The sequence below is a fragment of the Condylura cristata genome, unplaced genomic scaffold, assembly GCF_000260355.1.
Source record: "Condylura cristata isolate star-nosed mole 26May11 unplaced genomic scaffold, ConCri1.0 scaffold00018, whole genome shotgun sequence".
NCBI classification, from domain to species: Eukaryota; Metazoa; Chordata; class Mammalia; order Eulipotyphla; family Talpidae; genus Condylura; species Condylura cristata.
Window position 1 is genome coordinate 40,509,863 of NW_004567119.1, and position 19,930 is coordinate 40,529,792.

Below are 19,930 nucleotides of genomic sequence, written 5' to 3' on the forward strand. Positions count from 1 at the left end.
GACTTGCTCTTGAACAGGACTTCCTTAAAAGTGCAGTGTCTAGAATTTAAAAACCATGCACTTTAGGAGAAAATTGACTGAGGAGAAACCAGCTAGGCCATTAGAAGCCACCCCCCGCGGTTTCGTGATGGCTGTTCTTTGGACCATCCTTTGCATGAAAGTGGGGTTCCTACTGGGTCCTACTTTCATGCTTGGAGTTCATCCATGAGTGTCACAAAGGATGAAGAAGGGGAGTGAAATCTGCTCCTCAGTGAAATCTTCTAGTGAGATCAATTTTGCTACCATGGAGGGCTAGCCCCTCTGTGAGCTGACACACCCCAAGTTCCAGCAGTGCCTGAGACACGGTGGGGCCTGGCCCTGCCCCTGGCCCATCCTTAGGTTGGGGGCACCCTCCTTGTCCTCGCTGACTTTATCAAGGCAGGACAATCCTGTCGCTCAGGGTTCGTGAAATTTCACATCTTAGGACAAATATTCCATGAGGGTACACTTTTCAGGGTGAAATGTGCCTTATCTGTCCTTAACTTGTCTCTCAGATTTCAAGGAATACTCCCGAATTCTCACATTCCAGGAGCCGGCGAATTAAGTCCCGCTTCCCTCCCTCCATTACCTAGTCACGATGGATGCCCATCCTTTGACCTCACCCAAGTCCTCATTACCTTTAAGACAGTCAGAGTTGGGTCAGTACTGTATTGGTGGCCAAGCTGTTTAAGCCCACAGTCTCCAGGGCCCAGAGCTGAAGAAGAAACAGGCCCCAAACCATGGCTCATCATAATTCATGCTTACTAGCAAAACCTGTAAGATGTTCAGGAGAAGGATTTTGGGGAAGGGGGCTTAAAGCAGCCCCTACATTTCCAGCACAATGGAAGCACCCGGCAAATGGGCATAGACGCCTGCCCGCTCCCCAGCCGTGGAGAGCACCCCAGGTGGCACGGTGGAGACCCCTAGTGTCCCATCACCCTCACCTGGCAGGCAACAGGCCGCCCGCTGACAGACAGTAATGTAGGCACCACTTTGACGTGAAGGCCGGAGCTTTCTCACTTCCCGGGCCCACAGGCTCGGTCATGTGCCAGGTAGATGGTGAATAAGCATCACCCGTGTGGGTGACAGTGCCCCCTTCCATGCCAGTAAAATACATGTGTGAAGTCTTTGAAATCCCAGGCCTCACCCTAGAACGCCACAACTAAATCTTTGCTGGGAAATGGAGTGATTAGGCTGCTGGGTCTCTTGAAAGTTGCTTACGCGTGAAGGTTAGAGCTGTTCTGTCTGCAGCCGTGATTTCAGACAGCTGGCGAAGTAGCTCCCCGCTTACAGAACTAGATAACTAGTGGCTTCTGTGTTGCGTGGACATGAAGTCTCCAAGGATGCTGTGCTGAGAAGCCAAGAACCAGATTCCTCTGGTGTTTGGGCCACTGAGGCTTGGGTCTGCTTGGGACCCTGGCGTTCTGGCCTTAGAGTCCCTGAGGTCATTGTCCAGATGACCCTGAGTCGTGCTGGCCAGACACGAGCCAGCTCTTCCGGCTGTAGTTGCCTGCATGGCAGCCCCTGCGGTCTCGGGAGCCCATCAGGCTCCTGTGGTTGGGCCTGTCCCTGCTCAGGCTCACCCCGACTCTTGAGTGGCTTTGAAAGACTGACTCCTTCCCGGAGAACATGAGTCGTTGCAGGGAAAGAGGGGCCCCATCTCCGGCTTTGCCTGCATCCTGGCCACTCAGGCTTCCTCCTGCCCTTTCTCGCTGCACCCTTCAAACCCATGACAAGGGACCTGGCCGGGGCTGAGCCCACCTGGTGCATCGGATCTGCCTTCCCTTGCCTGGCCCCTCTTGTGTGGACCCTCAATTTGCGGCTCTCCCTGCACCCCGTGGGGCTTCTGACCGCAGGCGCCTGCCTGGATGGCACCTCTGGCCTGGCCCCCAGGCAGCTTGGAGCTCGGCCGGGCACCACTTCTGCCTCCCCTATCCTGGTCACGTGTGTGTGTCTGTCTGTCTGTCTGTCTGCAGCGCTGCCTGTCTCCTCACCACTAACTCCTCTTCTAACCCACCACCAGCCCCCGACGAGCAGTCCATATGGAACGTCACGGTGCTCCCCAACAGTAAATGGGCCAACATCACCTGGAAGCACAATTTCGGGCCCGGAACTGACTTTGTGGTTGAGTACATCGACAGTAAGCATTCATGTGCGGGGTGGCGGCAGCGGGGAGTGTCGATGCCGTTACAGAGAAGCTGTGAGCGAGCTCCCCGGGCTCAGGCCTTTTAGCCCGGCTTAATTAGGGCGTCATGAAATCGATGCACACTCAGACAGCAGTGAGGAGGGAGGAGCGGGCTCCGGAGAAGGAGAGGAACTTGTGCGGCCATTAGTGGAGCCCGGCTGTGAGGACAGGAGAGCGTGGGGAATGGCCTCTGTCCCCGTCCTGCCCGGGGTGAGGGCGCCGAATAGCCCCCAAACGAGCCAAAGCTCAGCTCTCGGTCCCCTCAACTCAGATTCATGTTTTCTGATGTCTCCCCAAGATAGGTGGGGCCACTTCAGACCTGGGGCACCACTGTGCCTTGTCCCATAGGGTCACCCGTGGCCCCTTGCCGGAGACGCAGACAGGTCATAGGTCTTTGGGAGCTGGAGGCTCGACCGAGGTGTTCACTGTTTGCTGGGTCTTGGAACCAAGGGGGTGATCTGCCAGTGTCCAGGGCAGGCTGGGAGGGCAGCCCCCGCCCGAGGGCCCACGCCTCTGTGCTGTGTGCTCAGCAGGGAAGCTGCTCGCCCTGCAGAAGACCTGGCCAGGCTGGCGGCGCAGGAGGGCCCTAAGAGCAGTCGGCAGCTAGTCCTCTCCGTCAGAAGGGGGTCGCTTCACAGAACCCAGCCCCTGGGCCACTCCTGCCTGCGCAGCCCCCTCCCCCAGACCACCCTCCACTCTGGGCACAGGCACCAGCTCCCGACCTGTGAAGTAGCACGTGTCGGATGAGAGGAAGCCAGGAGTGCAGGCCCTTGAGCAAGTACTTCTCGCAGCCTTCCATGACAGAGGCCCTGCGGCCTCTGACCCGCCCAGGGCAGCAAGCTGAGGGCGCAAGAAGCAGGTCGTAATGTTCTCAGCGCTCAGCCTCTGCCAGTGTGGCAAGGAAGGGCCGCTTCCAAGAGAGACGGGTGTCCCCAGTTGAAGGGCCTCACGTAGAGTCACCTTCAGTGGAAGGGCTGGTGGCATCACCCGGTAGCGCCCTGGTCTGCGCCAGGGCCCGGCCCTCTGGCCAGGTGACCAGTCCTCAGCACTGCCTCTCCAGCTCCTCGCGGCTGGCCCCAGGTTGATTGAGGTTTCTGTTCCCAGGCAACCATACGAAAAAAACTGTCCCTGTTAAGGCTCAGGCCCAACACGTACAGCTAACAGACCTCTATCCCGGGATGACGTACACGTTGCGAGTCTATTCCCGGGACAACGAGGGCATCAGCAGTACCGTCATCACCTTTATGACCAGTACAGGTGAGGGGGGACCTGGCCTGGCCATCCCCTACAAGCATGGGGCATTTCATCTTCATTCTCAGCTTCCTGCTTGTCTCCGAAGAAGAATCATCCCCACCCTACCCCTCACCCTGCATGGCCTCTGAGCTCCCCGGAAGCCAGGAGGAGCCAGCAGTGCATGCACCATGGAAGGGCAGCCGTTCTCCTGCCCCGTGGGGGTGAGCGGGGAGCCGGAAGGAAACGGGGGTCCTAGGACGAGGGCGGAGGAGACTGCCTCCCACCCCCAGGGGCCTCGGTGTGTGTGTAGCTAGGGCCTCTGTGGTGAAGGGCAGTCCTGCCCGCAGGGACTTGCTTGGTCATGTGGGATTAGGGGATAGGACCCTCCAAGGGGCTTAACCCAGAAATCTCCCCAAGAACCAAACCAGGGATCAGCATGTAAGTCATTGCTTGCCACCGCCATCCGTGGTCCAGAAACTCGAGTCTGTGACTCCACTTTGTCTGGGCTTTGTTTTCACGTCTGTCCCAAGTTTGTCGTGGCTTTTAAGGAGTCCACCTTTTGTCGTGCTGGCGAAGGGAAGACGCTGTCCAGTGCTGAGGCTCCCATGGGCTCAGATGTGGCTGGCACAGCCTCCTCAGTGCGGGCCGACCAGCCCTGCAGGGCTCGGCAATCTCTGCTCCTGGGGGTAGCTGGCAGCCTGGTTGTGAACCTTCCAAATCAGCCAACTGGCCATTGTGCTAAACCCTCAGCCTAAGGGTGAGGATGGAGGAAAGAGACTAAGGGAAACACCAGCCCCCAACCCCGAGGGTGCCCTGGTCAGATGCGACTGTGTAGACGCAGGCTGGAGGAGAAACACACCGACTTTTACCAACTTCGGAACGTTGACCCAGGTGCTCACTGCTGATGGGGGGAGCCACTGCCCACCTCTCCACCCTGCGAGGCAGGTTCCCTCCTGTCCTCTGACCATCCTCCAAATGTCCATGCCAGCAGGACTCAGGGAGCCGGAGGGTCCAGCTGCCTGCTCGGGGCTGGCCAGGCCAGCTCAGGCAGAGTGTCTGGGCGAGCAGCAGGTCTTCCTGGACAGTTGAGCCAGTAGAGCAGGTGCCTGGATGCTGTCTGACCCGGTGGGGGCGGGGGGGGGGTCCCAGCTCAGTAGTGTGTGCATTTGATTTTGCTCCTTTGCAAATTTGAGTCTAGCACAGATGGGAGCAGAGGAGACCGAGGATAGTGTCATCCTAGGAAAAGCTGCTAAGATCAGTTTGTCATGTGAGCATGAGCTGTGGGTGAGGGGGGTTGGGGAGAAGAGCCCTGAAGCAGAGCAGCAAACATGGGTGGTTATTGGTGACTAGTAACGCCGACTCGTTATTGGTGACTAGTAACTCCAACTCGTCAACTCAGATGCTTCTCTTTGTGCACTTGGGCCTGAGCAGCCATGCCTGAGAGTTGCTTTCAGAGCGAGTGAGGCACTAGGCGCTTAGACGACCTCCAAGCCCTCCCTGCGCCTGCCTAGAGGGTGCACGGGCTTGTGACTCACCCCCACCCCTGTGCAGATTGTTGATTCTTCCTGCACTGGCTCAAGTGTGCAAACCACACAGGGAGAGAGAGAGAACATGCTCACCCGCTAAGTGCCTGGGAATAGCACTTCCCTGTGGTGGACCCCAGAGCCCAGTTCCACAATCCCCTACCCGGGCACCGACCACAGGCCACTTCTCTGTGGGGGGACCCCAGAGCCCAGTTCCACAATCCCCTACCCAGGCACCGACCACAGGCCACCGCGCAAATGTGCAGTGGCTGGGGGTTGGGGGCTGGGAGGGATGAGGGGTGAGATGAGTCTGGAGCGAGCCCAACCCTGCTGCCTTTGTTCCTCTACCCTAGTAATGAAATCCAGCAAGTCCTCAAGTCACGTCCTCCATAGGTTCTCAGAAACTGCGACTTGAGTAAAACGACAGAGAGAAAATAGGTTCTTGATTATCGTTTCCTTCAGCGTTTTCTCCTCATCCATGTCTTACCAAGAGGACGTGCCACAGGGAGACGTTAGAGACCTGCTATTAAAATTCTCCTGCTGACGGAACAACCAGCCCCTCTTCCGTGGCCAAGCCACGCTCATCCCTCTTCGCTAAGGAGTGGCGGGAACTGTCTACCTTGCTTCTGAGTGGGGTCACGGGGCGCGGTGTCGAGGTGGCCTCCCGTCCCGAGGAGGGGGCTCTGGGCGGGTGCGGTTCTGCTTCTCCCACTCGCGCCAGGAGACAGCGCCTCGAAGTCCAACCTGGTCTTTGGGTGTTGGTGTTTCTGACCGGGAGGAATCTGACATGTGTTGCGCAAGTGGATTAAGAGCGGGGATGGGGGAGCGAGCGGCCTGAGGGAGCGGAACTGGAACCGCTGCTCTGTCTCCCCACCATCCCCACCCCCTGGTGGAATCCGTGCTGTGGGGTCCCCTTGTGGTGGGATCCTCGTCATTTTCATGGGTCAAGCTGAGTCACCTGACGAACCTGGCACGGAGTTGCCAGGAAAGGAAAGCCGTGTTCACCTCTAAGCTGCCCAGCGGCACCTTCCCTGGGGCTGAGTCCCCCACGAGAAGGGGGTCCCCCTCTTGTGGAGGCTATTGAGGCTCCAGAACCAGCCTTAGCAGTTGGGGGCATTAGGGTGTGGCGGGAAGGCAGTCCTGTGTCTCCCCAGAGGGGGGGCCACTATCCCAACACAGCTCGAAGGCTGCCTACACAGAGGGGCGCCCAGCCACCCCAATAGCCATGTCACCCCTCACCCCTGCTGGCATTGGCAGGGGGCACTAGTGTGCTGCCCCAGCTACACCATCTTAGGGTTAAGTGGACGATGAAACTGACACCTTGTGTGACCAGCCTGGGCTGAGCACATCGGGCTCTGAGGGACCCCCCTTGCTCAGGTTTAATAGTATAACTGGAATCAGGGCCAGGAAGCAGGACACACAAATGTCACGCGCGCAAGGTAGATGGAGGCGAAGTCACTGCAGCGACTGACACGAGCGAGCGGGAAAAGGGAGGACAGAGACGGAGGAGAGCCAGAGGCCACCCAGCCTCTGAGCCGGGGAGACCAACCCCGGTGTGGGAGCGACTCAGAGGAGGCACCGGGGGCGGATGGAGTGTCACCGCGTCCTCAGGCTCTGACCAGCGGAAGGTGAGGACACCACCGAGGAGCAGTAAGGTGGTGCTAGCCCGTAGGGCTGGGAGATGGCCGGTCACTGGCTGAGGTGGGGGTGGGGACGGAGCAGGGAGACATGTTGAATTTCAAGCAGGCGGTGGAGCTGAGGAGAGTCTGGTCCCTGGGTGGCCAGAGCCACAGCTGAGGGACTGGAGAGGGGGAGGGTTGCCAGCTGGAAAGTCAGGTCCTGCGGACAGGTGGGGTCCATCCAGCACGTGACAGTGGGTTTGTGGCCCCCCCTCCACCAAGCACCGGGGACTCCTCAAGGGGGTTCTGGTAAGACATAGGCAGCTGCAACGTTCTTGATGGCAGACAGAAGGGAACCACAGGAATTGAGATGAGATTCTTTTTTTTTTTAAGATTTACTTACTTAATGCATACAGAACTGGGGCACAGACCAGAAGTGCTGGGGTGGTGAGGGGATTCCCCAGAGATAGAGTGGGGCGCAGAAAGGCGACTGACAAAGTCCACTGCTGAGGGGAGCAGCGGGCGGGTCAGGAGAGTTCTGCTGCGCCATGTGGTCACCTCCCAGGCGGGGATCGAACTCATGCTGAAGTGGCTTTAGTTTCTTGGTGCTGTGTTTTAACCCGCTGCGCCACCAGGGAGGGCCCGAGACGAGATTCTTAACCAGATGAGGCATCAAGGAGGCAAGGCATCGGGCCCCATGACAAAATGGGGAGCAGCCTCAGAGCGGCATGGGGCCGGCCCTACCGATGGGCAGGAGGAACAAAGAGGCCGTGAGGCTCCCTGGCCTCCAGAGCCGTGGGGAGACCAGCCACTGGGGAGAAAGTGGGGCTGGGAAAAACAGTTTCGGAGGGACAATGAGAGACGATACGGGCTGCCAGGTGACACAGAGGCCCAGCTGCCACACCCAAGGGTGACTGCAGGCCACCTCTGCACCTGCCCCCAGTGAGTGCCCCTGTCCACTGGCTGCTGAGGTGGCTGCCAGAATGGCTGCTGCAGGAAGGAGGGCAGTGTGGCGGCCAGGGCCAGCGGGCCCCGCCGGGCCAGGAGCGGGTGAGTGGATTCATGACAGGTGTGTCACTGAGTCGATGTTGAGCAGATGCCTCCCCGGGTGAGGCTGTATCCTTGCCCTGGGAAGACACGACCTACAGGCCTCCTCCAAGGAGCGCCTTTCTGGGGGAGGGACAAGGGTGTCATCATTTACAGCATGGCCTCCAGCCAGTCAGCCTGGCATCCCGTCTCAACCCACCGCGAGCAGCTCTGTGACCTTGGGCAAATCATTGAACCTCTCTGTGCCTCAGTTTTTCCCTCTGTAAAATGGGACAATAATTAAGAGTCTGTTTTGCTGGTTCCGAGGTTCCATTACAGAACGTGTTGGAGAATCGTACTTGGTCTCCAGTGCCCAGGAAGTACTGATACATGTAAACATCCTAACAGCTGTTGGTCACTAGTGCCGTGGAAGACATAAAGCGGCCTTTGCTCTAGCCAGGAAGGTCCAGGAAGCCCTTTCTGAAGAACACCCTACTGGGACGGTCATCTGAGGGAGCAGAAGGCGCAAAGGGCCGGCAGGGCCGAGGGTGGTCCATGTGGCCGTGAGTTGAGGCTGAGGAAGGAGAGGCAGAGAGCAGGGCCAGGCTCTGATGCCTAGCCCACTGGTCCAGATGAGGGCTCGGGGCTTTTCCCCGTGGTGATGGGAAGCACCAGAGGTAGAAGCTAGAAAGTGCTTTTACCTTCTGTGGGGTTTTGAGAAGGTCACTTGGTGCCCATGTGGGGAATGGCCTGCCGGGAACAGGAGGGGAGTGTGACCAGGAGCTGTGTTCCTGGGGACCCACTGCTTGTCGGGCTGGGTGGCCAGATGCCCTGGGGTGCAAGCCCGGGCTCAGTCTTCACCATCACAGACACCCCTGTCAGTGCAGCACCCTTGGCTGGCGCTAGGGAGGCAGCTTCTCCACAGAGGAATAACAGAGGTGGGGGTGCACCCAGACATCTGCCCCAGGTGGTGAAGACCTGGAGAGTGCAGGGCTCAGGGTCCCCCCTGTTCCCTCTTCCCCAGGAGGAGGCCTGTGTCTCTCCTCAACTCCTGATTCGCTGGGTCTCTGCCCTCTGACACTGAGTCTTGGTTTCCATGGCAGCCACATTTTAGGAGGTGTTTCTTTTGTTCTCTAGTCCAGAGAAAACAGGGCAAGTGAGTCTTGCCTTCTCCACACCCTTCAGCCCTCACCCCCATACCTCTCAAATCAAAAGGGTGCTTGAAACAATTCTCCGCGCCTGCGGGGCAATCACAGATGGGCCCCGCAGCTACCGGGGTGTCGTCATAGGTGCAGGTGGCCTGCAGAGGCATGGGGTGCCCCAACCTCGCAGTGGCCCATCTGGGGTACCCACACAGGGACTGCCTCTGCTGCAGGGCTGCACAGCCCAGCCGGGGGGACGTGAGAAGCCACAGGCAGCCTGGGTGGACGTCCCCAGGCCTCGCTGTCAGGAAGCCTGGTGGGCTGAGGCCTTGCTGGCGCTAGAGCCGTAGCAGAGCGGGCAGGCGGGCGGGCACGCGGCGTTCTCATCTCCGCCGGCCCCTCCGTGGGTACCTTGCAGACTCCTGTTTCCTTGACCCAGGCTCACCCGCGGGAACCAGCCTCCAGGGCCACACCTCGTCAGACTGCAAGAGTGCCGTGCCAGTCCTTGGAACCCCCCTTCCTGGAGCTCCTGTCAGCCTCTGCTTCTTATATGCTCACCCCCTTTTCCGTGCCCCTTTCCTCCTGACGCTTTCCTTTTTTTTCTTGGTTCTGTAAGATCCTCTGGGTAGAGGCTGTAGGTGGTAGCGTTAGGCTCCAGGAGAAGCTGGCCTTGGGCTAGCTGAAGCTCTCCCTCACGCCCCCCTCCTCCCCTCCTCTCGTTCACCCTTTTCCTTCCCGCCTCCCCGCCAGCTTACACCAACAACCAGGCGGACATCGCCACCCAGGGCTGGTTCATCGGGCTCATGTGTGCCATCGCCCTCCTGGTGCTCATCCTGCTCATTGTCTGCTTCATCAAGAGGAGTCGAGGGGGCAAATACCCAGGTAAGACGTGCTGGGGGTGCCGGGGGGGCACACAGGCAGGCGCTCACCCGAGTCACCAGACGTCCCCTCCCCCCTCCACCGCCATATCGGGCCTGCCTGCTCCCTGGGAAGCCAGCCCCACCAAGTGCGACCCCACAGCACTCTGCCTGTGCAGCTCGCCCCAGAGCAGCCAGGAAGCCCTCCGTTAATTAGTTCTCCTGCGGTGAGCGGGTGGAGCATTCCAGGCAGCTCCATAGAGCATGGAAGGATCCCAGGCTCCTCTTAGGACCAGCCTGCCCTCCCTCTGACTCATCACCATCTGCTCAGTCGGTTGGCTTTTTTCAGCCTGAATCTGATTAGGATCCGTGTTCCAGGGCAGGAGGAAGGCAGGCATTTTCTTTAACCGCACCCCCGAGTGGAACAGGGAGGGATGTCCTAATCAGACCTGGGCTCAGGGTGGCCAGGGTGTCGGCATGGACACCCCACCAGAGCCCAGGAGCCCCGATGTAGGAGCAGGCAGAGGCTAAGGGGTGGCGCTTGCACTCAGGGATCCCTCAGTCTTTAAAAGGCTTTGGGCTTTGTAGAGGGCGGAGGAGGCGTGTTTTCTGTGTGTCTCTAGATCCTCCAGCCCAGACAAACCAAGGTCAAGGACAAGGACCTCTGGTGTTCTTGTTTCTGGAAGTATTGATTGTTTTGAACCAGGGCAAGAAAGCCATCTGTCTGTGATGGGGTGGGTAGGGTGACAGGAGGCAGGATAATGGATGACCCTGACTGGACTGCAGAAATTGCTCCCTGCCTCCCCCAGACCCACCCCCCAAATGCTGCTGAGCTCATCTCCATGACAAGTCCTCCACCAGTGTCCCCCTAAAACTCCAAGGGGAGGGGGAACATTGTTTTATCTCCTTCTCTGCCTAGCTGGCCTCAGGCCTGGGACCCTAATGGTCAGGACTTCCTGAGAGGGAAGGGCCCTAGGTGGAGGGGCGGGAAATGCTAATTCTTTCCTGGTGGAGCTTTCCTTTTGCTTTGCTACTCTGTGTGGGATTGGGCATTTTTGGTAAGCAAGAAAGCCAGAGTTAGGGAGAGGGCTTACACCTCTGGACCCCCGGTTGCAGGAGGAGCGGGAGCACCCGCAGGACTCTTCTGTCCATTTAGAAAGTAGCCCATTCCAGAAAGTTCTTCAGCTACAGGATACCCCGGGTCAGACCAAGAGCCTGGCCATGCTTCACCTGGCTTTGTTCCCTCACAGTTACGTGCCATCATGAGGCATGCCCTTCACCTCTCAAAGCCTCGCTTTGCTCTAAAGTGGGGGTGATTGTTTGGTTTCTTATCAAATATAAGGGAGTCACTCGAGTGGCTGCTGTGTGCCAGGCTCTGTCCTGGGCACTGAGGAAAGGAAAGCTGCTCTCTGCTGCAGGGGCAGTTGCTGGCTTAGGCGGGAGACACCGGTACCAGCAGCGGGCCCTGGGTAGGTGCTGAGAATCACAGCACTCGCAGGGGCAGGAGTGGGCATTCACAGGGAGGTCACTTTCCACTCTTGCACGTAGCTGGAGCCTCCTCTGCTCCAAGCTTTGAAGAAGCATTTCTCCACCTTTTTGTGGCTCTCTCTAGCCTGCCTTCTGCTTTTCTTTTCTTTTCTTTTTTTAGCTTTTTTTTTTTTTAAGATTTATTTATTCATACAGAGCTGGGGTATAGGCCAGAGGTGCAGGGGCAGTGAGAGGCTTCACCAGAGACAGTGGGGAGCAGAACAGGCTGACTGACAAGTACACTGCTGAGGGGAGCAGCGGGGGGACAGGAGAGGTCTGCCGCGCCATGTGGGTCACCTCCTGGGCTGGGGATCAAACTCATGGTGAAGTGGCTTTAGCTTCTTAGTGCTGTGCTTTAACCCCTGCGCCACCAGGGAGGGCCCTCCTCCTGCTTTTCTCTCCCAAAGAGCAAAGTCTCCGCACAGCCGGGCCCACTGGGACCCATCCAGGGGGCCCCTGGGGGTTTTATGGGAGGGGACACGGGGACAGGCCAGGGGCATGACAAGGACGCAGGCAAGCAGAGATTGGGCCCCCACGCCTCCTTGTCTCCAAGTTCTGGGGCCCTGCCAGCCCACAGACCATGCTGTCACTCTCCGGGTGACCCCAGCCCAGCCCAGCCTGTTCCTATTCCACCACTGTTCATCCATGCGGCCACTCTACTTCGCTGAGGGTTGGTTCCCTGGTCTGCCAGGCTGCCTAGCGGATGGGTGAAATGATGCCCTTGGCGTGGTGCTGGCGTGTAGTCAGACTCAGTAACTGCACCCGTGGTGATTACTAGTAGTGACTGTTTGCACGTTGTGCCATGTCAACTTGCCGAAAGTCTGCTTCAGCCCTGCTTCGTCTGGCAGTGTCACAGTTGGGCTCTCAGCGCCCAAACTGAGCTAACGCGTGGTGACTGATTTCAAGTCCCACAAGAACCATCTTGGGAGCTACAGCGCTGCCGACGCTTTGTAAGTCTGAGCTTAACGTCGCCTCTCTGGGAGTGAGCTTCCCACAGAATTGCCTTCTTCTGGACCCTAGTGTATGGACAGAGCCTGTCCATCAGTTTGGTGCATGAACTTGTTGAATAAATAATTTCTGTTTTATTGGTTTGAAAAGAAAAAGAGACAGACCCCCACCTTCAGGAAAAAACTAGCGTTTGGTATGGGCATGACAGTCCTGGTAGACAGCAGAATGAGAACGATACTGAGGAGAGGGTCGCATCCCTCTGGTGTTTGGGGGAGACCTGGAGAGGCAGCAAAGGGCCCAGGTGGAAGTCACGGGTGTGCGCAAAGCTGGGAGCCCCCAGGTGATGAAGCGGCCATAGGCTGGACATGGGGACTGACTGTGAGGGAAGCAAGAGCCAGGGAGGCCTCAGTGAGCCTATTAAGGGAGAAGCAGCCCTCACGCAGGGTCTTGCTGAGCTGTCTGTGTCTCTGCTTCTCTTGCTGCTCAAGTGCGAGAAAAGAAGGACGTGCCGCTCGGCCCTGAAGATCCTAAGGAGGAGGATGGCTCGTTCGACTACAGGTGAGTGAGCCACGGGGGTGCAGGTGGGTGAGCCCCGGGGATAGGCTGGCTCGCCACCCTCAGCCCTCCAGGTGGAGCAGACAGAGCCCCCCCATATCCACCCCCGTGTCCCCAGGAGACACCACCCAGCACAGCAAGCGGCCTGCACACTGATCCCCTTCTGTGACCTTCCCTCCTTTCTACCCGGAAAACAAGCCCTCGGCCACCCTTGCTGTGGAATGAGCTGCGTTCTGAGCACCTCTGTGCCTACAGTCACCTGGCCCTGAAGTTAGCGGTCCAGGGATGTCTGGTCTTAAAACCTGGGCTGGTCAGGGAGAGAGGCAGGGGTGCCGGTGGGCACCATGCTAGGCCCCTTGGGTGAGCTTGGGTGAGCTTGGGTGGCGTCCTCGGGCTCCAGGCTAGGCGGAGAGGTGTCCGGCCCAGAACCGGTGTTCCACAGGAGAGGACAGAGGCTCAGCCCTGGAGAGGCCTTGCCCAGGGCTCCCACACACACATTGCAGGAACAGTGGCGGGGCTGGGGCCGCCTGGGGTCAGCTTGCAGCGCCTCGGTGTCCTCTCAGAGCCACAGGGGCCTTTGCGTCTGGAGTAACAAAGTTGCCTTCGTGCATTCTGAGAGCAAGTGTGTCATGAGTTAAGCAGTGATGGGCGGTGGATCGTGGCAGCCTCGTTCCCAGACCAAGTGGGTGGGGAGAAGTCCCCACCCTATCTAGTACTCTGTTGGGACAGGTCACCCCTATTCTCCCGTGACCTCTCCTTATCCTGGGCCTCTGCCACTCTGCCCGCCAGCAGCCTGGCACCAGGACCAGATCAGTGGGCGGCAGGGCCACTGCCCGCACCGGAGCCTGTCAGGCGTCCCTGCCCCACGTCCACTCATCCAGCCCGAGGGCTCTGGGAGGTCACACATGGCTCCTAGAGCCCCCTGTGGCATGAGTCCAGGAGTCTCCAACTGGTAAGGGTGGCGACTAATACATCAGAGGACGAACCCTGGAGGGAAGAAGGCGCACTCGCCTCGCTCCACTCCAGCCTCAGGAGGGGATTCTGCTCCCCACTGCCATCTGCCTGCCTGTTCCTCAAAGGTCTCTGGGAAGGTAGGCTGACAGGCGGCAGGCCAGGCCCGTCATTCTGGTTTCTTTCAAGTATCCCCTTAGGAGGGCCTGTTCTCCCAGACCTGGGCCCCTTCCCCCCAAGAAGCTGGCTCTCCCGACCTCCCACGGGTGAGCCCGCCCTGTGCCAGGGTTGCATTGAGCTGCAGCCTGCAATTCCCGACTGTCTATCGCATGGACACCACTGAGGCGTCCTGCAGGGGTGGAGGGCCAGGGAGAAAGGTGCATGTGAACTGGACCACGAAGTGACGTAAGGAGTCTGTTGGTTCGAATCTGCCAGTTCCCGGGAGATACTGGTGGGCTCCACTTTCTGCACAACAGTCCGCTCCATGTCGCTGCCCCTCCCCTGTCCCACTGGGTCCCATGGGAGGGTGAGTGCGCCGCCCCTCCTTGGACTGATTCCAGGATTCCGGACTGATTCCAGGATTCCGCAGCCCCCGCCCCCCCCTACTGTCTGCCCTATAGCTGCTGTTGGAATGAGAAGGCGCCGCTCACTCTAATGGCATCTCAGCTGGCGGCTGGGCGCTGGCCCCAGAGGCAGGGTGGCCTGGGGCAAGGGAGCGTGCATGGGCGCAGACGCTGACCCGCTGACCGGTCCCGTCTGGCTGCCTCCCCTCTGGAGTGCAGCCAGCAGCTCCTGGCCCCATGCTGAGCGAAAGGGCACAGCGTCTTCCAGTAGGAACGTGAAGTGGGTCCCAGCAGACGCCAGCCCGTGGGGGGTCTCGCTCCCTGGGGGCCGGGCAGCCATCCCAGCCAGTTGGTGCCACTTTGCCTCTTACCTCCCTGCGCGGGAGGGGCCCAGGCGGGGCCGGGCAGGACCCTGGAGCCTCGCTAGTGTGTCTCTGGCTGCTGCTTCATGTCCTGATCCGCACACGCTCCCTCCTCCTGCCTCCCCCTTGCTGGGCCCAGAGCTGCAGCGTCCGTGTGCACATGAGCCAGAGAGTAGAGAATCAAGACGGGAGCCGGGTGTTTCCTTACGCCCAGTCCCTGCTTATCTCAGGGCCGGCCCATCCCCCACAGTCGCAGGTCACAGAGGTCAGAGCCCGTGCACCCCTCCAGATGGAGAGAGGAGGCCCAGTGAGGGGAGGGGCCTGCTCCAGGCCACCACACGCACAGGGACACTCCGGACTAGGGACTAGATGCCACCTCTGTTTCCCCACCTTCACTCCCCTCCCCACTCTAACGGCACCCCAGAAAGTGCCAACTCTCACAGAGAGGCCCCCAGACCAGGCGTGCCGAGGTGTGGACCCCAGTCCCAGGTCCGCACCCACCTGCCGCCTCGCTGGGCGCCGTCCCTTCTTGGAGGGTGCTGGATGGGGGAGGTGGAGACCTGGCCACACCCAGCCATCCGGGGCCTGATTGCCTCTCTCTTGCCCAGTGACGAGGACAACAAGCCGCTGCAAGGCAGCCAGACGTCCCTGGACGGCACCATCAAGCAGCAGGAGAGTGACGACAGCCTGGTGGACTATGGCGAGGGCGGCGAGGGCCAGTTCAACGAGGACGGCTCCTTCATCGGCCAGTACACAGTCAAGAAGGACAAGGAGGAGACAGAGGGCAACGAGAGCTCCGAGGCCACGTCGCCCGTCAACGCCATCTACTCTCTGGCCTAACGGAGCCCGCCTGGCGCAGCCACCACTTTGCAAGCAGGAGCAGGGGAGAGGGGAGACGAAGCCACTGCAAACCACCACAGAGCCACCGCCACCTCCAGGGACGAGGGTCCAGCACGCGGGTCTGCCAAGCTGTGAGGACCACCGATCACCCAGCCAACTACAAGCCCCCGCCCCATGACCCCGCACACCGGGGTCCCGCCTGTGCGGGAGAGCTAGAGCCCACCTGCACTCGCCCGAGGGGCCAGGTCCTGGCTCCGCCTCAGCCACCCGAGCCGCTTCCCGCGCTGGCCGCTGGCCGCCCTAGGCCTGCACACACACACTCCGTCTCTGTCGGTGTCACTCCTCCCCCTGTCTTTATTTTTTGCTTCGTGCCTCTGCCCTCCAAGCACATCGTCTCCATATTCTTTTCGTTTTGAAGAAGCGTCCCTGGGAAGAGAAGGAAGAGGTGGATTCTCCCCCAGGAATTTGCAAAGACAGGCCAAAAGGATCGACCCGGGAACCACACACAGAAAAGCTGTAGTATTCAAACCGCCGCCGGGCCAGCGTGTTTCCGAAGGATGCCTTTCTCGCCATAGGCCTCCCCAGCTCCACCCCTCGCCTCGGCCTGTCTGTCGCTGAGCTGGGCTTGGCTCCTTTCTGGAAAATGACAGTATTCTCGGCAGGGAGAGGGTGGGCAGGCCGCGGGCCTCTCGGCCCCGGCTCCTCCCCTGCCACTTCCTCTCGAGTGCCCAGGACGCGCTGCTCCGCTGCTCCAACTCCGAAGAAGAAGGGACCTGAGGAAGACGAGTGGGCACCGGCGGGAGGGACTTGGACTCCAGAGACCACGTACCTCAAGCTGAAGGAATCAGGCGTCCGGTCGCTGGCGAGCTGTGCTCACCGCTGGAGAGAAAAACGAATCTGGATTGGATCTCCTCGCTCCCTGCCAGTGAAACGACAGGGCGCGTCCAGCGTGGAGGGTGACCCCGCCGGGTCAGGGGGTCTACGCTGCTACCCTCAGGAGACTGTTACCCTGTGATGCAAAAGTCTGGCTGGAATATGTGGGGTGCACGGTACTGCTCCCCTTTTCATCTCCAGCAGATATCATCTCCTCAGTCAATCCTGTATGACTCTGAAACTGGTGTTAAATGTGGTGTGTGGACCGGGCTCAGCTGCCATCTACGACTGAGCCGCTATGTCCCTCCCCGGGGTATTTACATATCAGGAGGCCCGCAAGCACCACGCTGGCCGGGAGCCTGGCCTGGGGGGACGCGGCGTTCTCCATTTGCCTTACGCAGCCCCGGCCTGTCTCTGCGTTCCCAGGTTCCCAGCCTCCCCTGCAAGCCTTGAAGCCGCCAGCGGCGCTGTCTCGAGAACGGGGCAGGCGGCTCTGCCCGCGTCCAGCAGACCCGAAGCTGCCGCTTGTCGGCACCCGGCAGCCTGTGGCCCGGGTGGAGACGCTTGCAGCCCTCAGAGACACAGGCGCGTCTTCATCCTCCCACCTAATCCATTTTTGAAACCAAAGGTACCTAGCCTCAGAGAGAGAGACGTCGTGAGCCTAAATCAACCTTCAGCCCTGGCTGCCGCTGGAGTCCATTTCGGGAGGGTGAAAGTGACCTAGAGGCCGGGGCCACCCCACGGCACAGGCGCCCACCTGCGCCCCCAGCTGCTCACCAAGGGCCCGCGCGGGCCCAGGGCTGCGTCCTTCAGAGACCACTACAGCATCGTTTGCCACATGTTTAAGCCGCAAAGGTATTAGCAATGCTTGCGTCACCTGATCACCGTCAGCCAAAAGGCGGGCCGCAGACGCACGTGTGCGGTCTGCAGGCAGAAGCAGGGCCCAGAGCCGACCCGGTGAAGTCTGAGTTGAGCCGAGGAGCTGTCCTTTGGCCCACATCGAAGCCGGGCGGGCACGCCCACGTGCGAAAGGGCACAGGGTGGACTGCAGGGCTGGGTGAGCTCAGCGCTCTTCGGCACCTCTGGGCTGGCTGGCTGGGCATTCCCGCAGCTCGGGCCCAGCCTCCCTGAGGGAACCATCAGGCCGGTGCTGCAAGCTGAATTAAAGGGCTGGCCTTTCCAGAAAGCTCTCTGGAACTGAGCGGAGTATCCATTTCTCGAGCCCTCATCCCATTCTGCACCGAGCGCTCATCCAACCCAAACAGGCCCTCGGGGAAGGAGGACTGTCAGGGAGTCATCTCTCCCTCCCCGTCCCCAGAAAGTCTGCCACACAGACTGTTACTAGGGAAGGGCTTTGCTGTCATCAGGAGACCCTGGGGAGAGGAGAGGAGAGTCCTTGTCGTCTTTGTCATCGCCGCCATCCTGCCAGGTTCTGTGCCAGCTCCCTGTGTGAGGAGTGTCGTCAGCCCCTTTGGAGGCCTGCCCGTGTGTGGTGCTGAGAGCCCCGCGTCACCCTGCGGTCCCGGTGCCCTGGCAGTTGGAGCAGAGCCAGACCTGCAGGCTGGCAGGTGCTCGGAGAGGGGTGAGAGGTGGGGAGGCGGCCCTCCCGGGAGGCGTCCATGGAGCCCGGGCAGGCTGCAGCCCAGCCCGCCAGGAGAGCAGTATTGCCCGGCACCCCCCGCCAGCTGGACTCATGCAGCCACCCCAGACAGTGACAGCAATGCCAGGAGAGGGCGATCCTTTGGTGCTTCTAGCTGGCAGGCTGGGGGAGGAAGTACAGGCCATTCCCCGTGACTCCCAAAGTTCCATTGTGCCGCGATCCCGCCTGCCACACTCAGCCCCAGGAGCGGCTCCCGCGCCCTCACCCAGCCTTGAACACCTTGTCTGAGTCGGGTCCTGGGCCCTGGACACCAGGGTGAGGGGCCTTGGTACTGAGTCTTGGGACACCCCAGGCTGGGGTGGTGCATGACGAACAGCCCTGCTTCCCAGCCTCCCCGCTCTGCCCTTGGGGCAAGTTGCTTCACTTGTCTGTATTCTGGTGCCTCAGTCTCCCCTCTACTGTCTCTCCTTTGAATACCTCTCCCCACAGAGGGGCCTGGGCCTACCTGAAGGAGCAAAGGTGTATGGGGTGTACCCCCTGCAGGGCCAGGGGCCCGTGGTCCACTTCCTTGCCCAGGCGATGGTGACTGGACCCTGCCTCTGCCCGCTTGCTTTGAGGAGCTGGCTGGGCTCAGGCCAACGGGAGAACCGGGCGAGTTCCTCCCCTTCCGTGCCGTTGTCGCGACCCTTTGCCCAGACAGGTTGGAGGCATCTGGTCCACCCCTTTCCTGGCAAGTCCCAGGGTCTGGAAAGGTGTCCAGGTGTTTAAGCACCAGCCAGTGCCAACAGTGCTCACCCTACCAGGGCCACCTGCAGCCAGGGCCCAGATAGTGTTTCCAGAATTCCCCTGATTGCAGTTCACCTTAGAGAAGGGTAACAACAGAGCCGAGGACATGGGTGCTCAGCAAAGGGTCTGCCACCCCACCCAGCACCCTCGCGAGGCATGTGCGCACACACACAGCAGACCAAGGCCCTTCACGAGGCAGCAGCATCAGAGAGAACAATCCAGGCAGGACCTTGTCTTGGAGAGGGGAGCCCAGGCCCAGGCCCACTGGGGATGCTAAGGGCTGAGTGGGGTGCAGCGTGCAACTTGGGGGGGAGGGACAAGAGGCTGATCAAGTTGGGCCCCCATTCAAGCAATTCCCGCAGGCAGAAGGGAGAGTCTGAGCTGTTGGGGAGGGGGTCTCCCTGGAACAGCCCGGGCGGCGGCTGCTTAATGCTCCTCTGGAGCCCCACGCAGGCCAGAGCCAAGTCCCGGGGCCTCACAAGCCGCTCGTATGACGGGACAGGAGTGGGGATTTAACACGTTTCTGCCTCAATCTGTGCACTGCTGCCTCGCTGACACCGGGGAGCTGAGGCTCCCCAGATGTTTGCCTAGAGCTGCTGCCAGGGAATTATTTGTCAGTGGGGAGCCACCATTCCTAGGGTGCCAGCCCAGAGCACACACTGCTGTTGACACCATGACCCCCGCTGAGGCTGCCTCTGCCACACACAAGCCGAGGTCGTGCAGGGTCACTCCAGCAGCAAGGCCCCTGAACGAAATCACCTGGCTGAACGTCGCATGGAAGCTGAGGAGTAGAACACAGGAGGCCCCCGGCTTTCAAAACAGCCAGAAGATGGAGTCAGGCCATTGAAACAAAGAGCCTGAAATATAGGGGAGTGGCTTTGTGCCCTGGGAGATGCAAGCCAGGGGGCAGAACCCAGCCTCTGGGCAGCCCCTCCTGAGGCAGGCAGGGGCCTTGCAGCTGACTCCGGCCTGCCCAGCCCAAACCACTTCCCCCAAAGCCCCCACTAGGAATGGGCCTTCCTGGGACAGGTGCAGAGAAGGATGGATGGAGAAGGACAGCCAGCCAGGGAAGGCTCCAGACCCCGTAACTAGTGTCTCAAGCACACCTGCAACAGCTCCTCTGGGAGCCTGGTAGTATTTCTCGGATGTTTCATGACAATAAGGTGCAGATGAGATGGTAGGAGGCATGTGAGTGGTAGGACAGGATCCAGTTTCAGGAAGGAATCAGAGCTGATCTAACCGAGATGACTCATCTCACACACAAGGAAACAAGCCCAGGAAAGTGAAGGGAAGGGCCTCGGCCCAAGGTCACAGGGCCCTAA

At 60.0% G+C, this 19,930-nt stretch overlaps 1 protein-coding gene across 1 annotated transcript in view; it reads left to right on the plus strand.

Annotated features, from left to right (window-relative positions):
- NFASC (neurofascin) overlaps positions 1–19,885 on the plus strand; it is a 169,052-nt gene extending 149,167 nt beyond the window's left edge. The window contains exons 25-29 of the mRNA XM_004685272.2: positions 2,042–2,158; positions 3,308–3,460; positions 9,497–9,628; positions 12,567–12,636; positions 15,118–19,885. Coding sequence (XP_004685329.1) covers positions 2,042–2,158; positions 3,308–3,460; positions 9,497–9,628; positions 12,567–12,636; positions 15,118–15,349 — 704 coding nt within the window. The 3' untranslated portion in view covers positions 15,350–19,885. The remainder of the gene's footprint in view (positions 1–2,041; positions 2,159–3,307; positions 3,461–9,496; positions 9,629–12,566; positions 12,637–15,117) is intronic.
- The last annotated feature ends 45 nt before the right edge of the window (positions 19,886–19,930 follow it).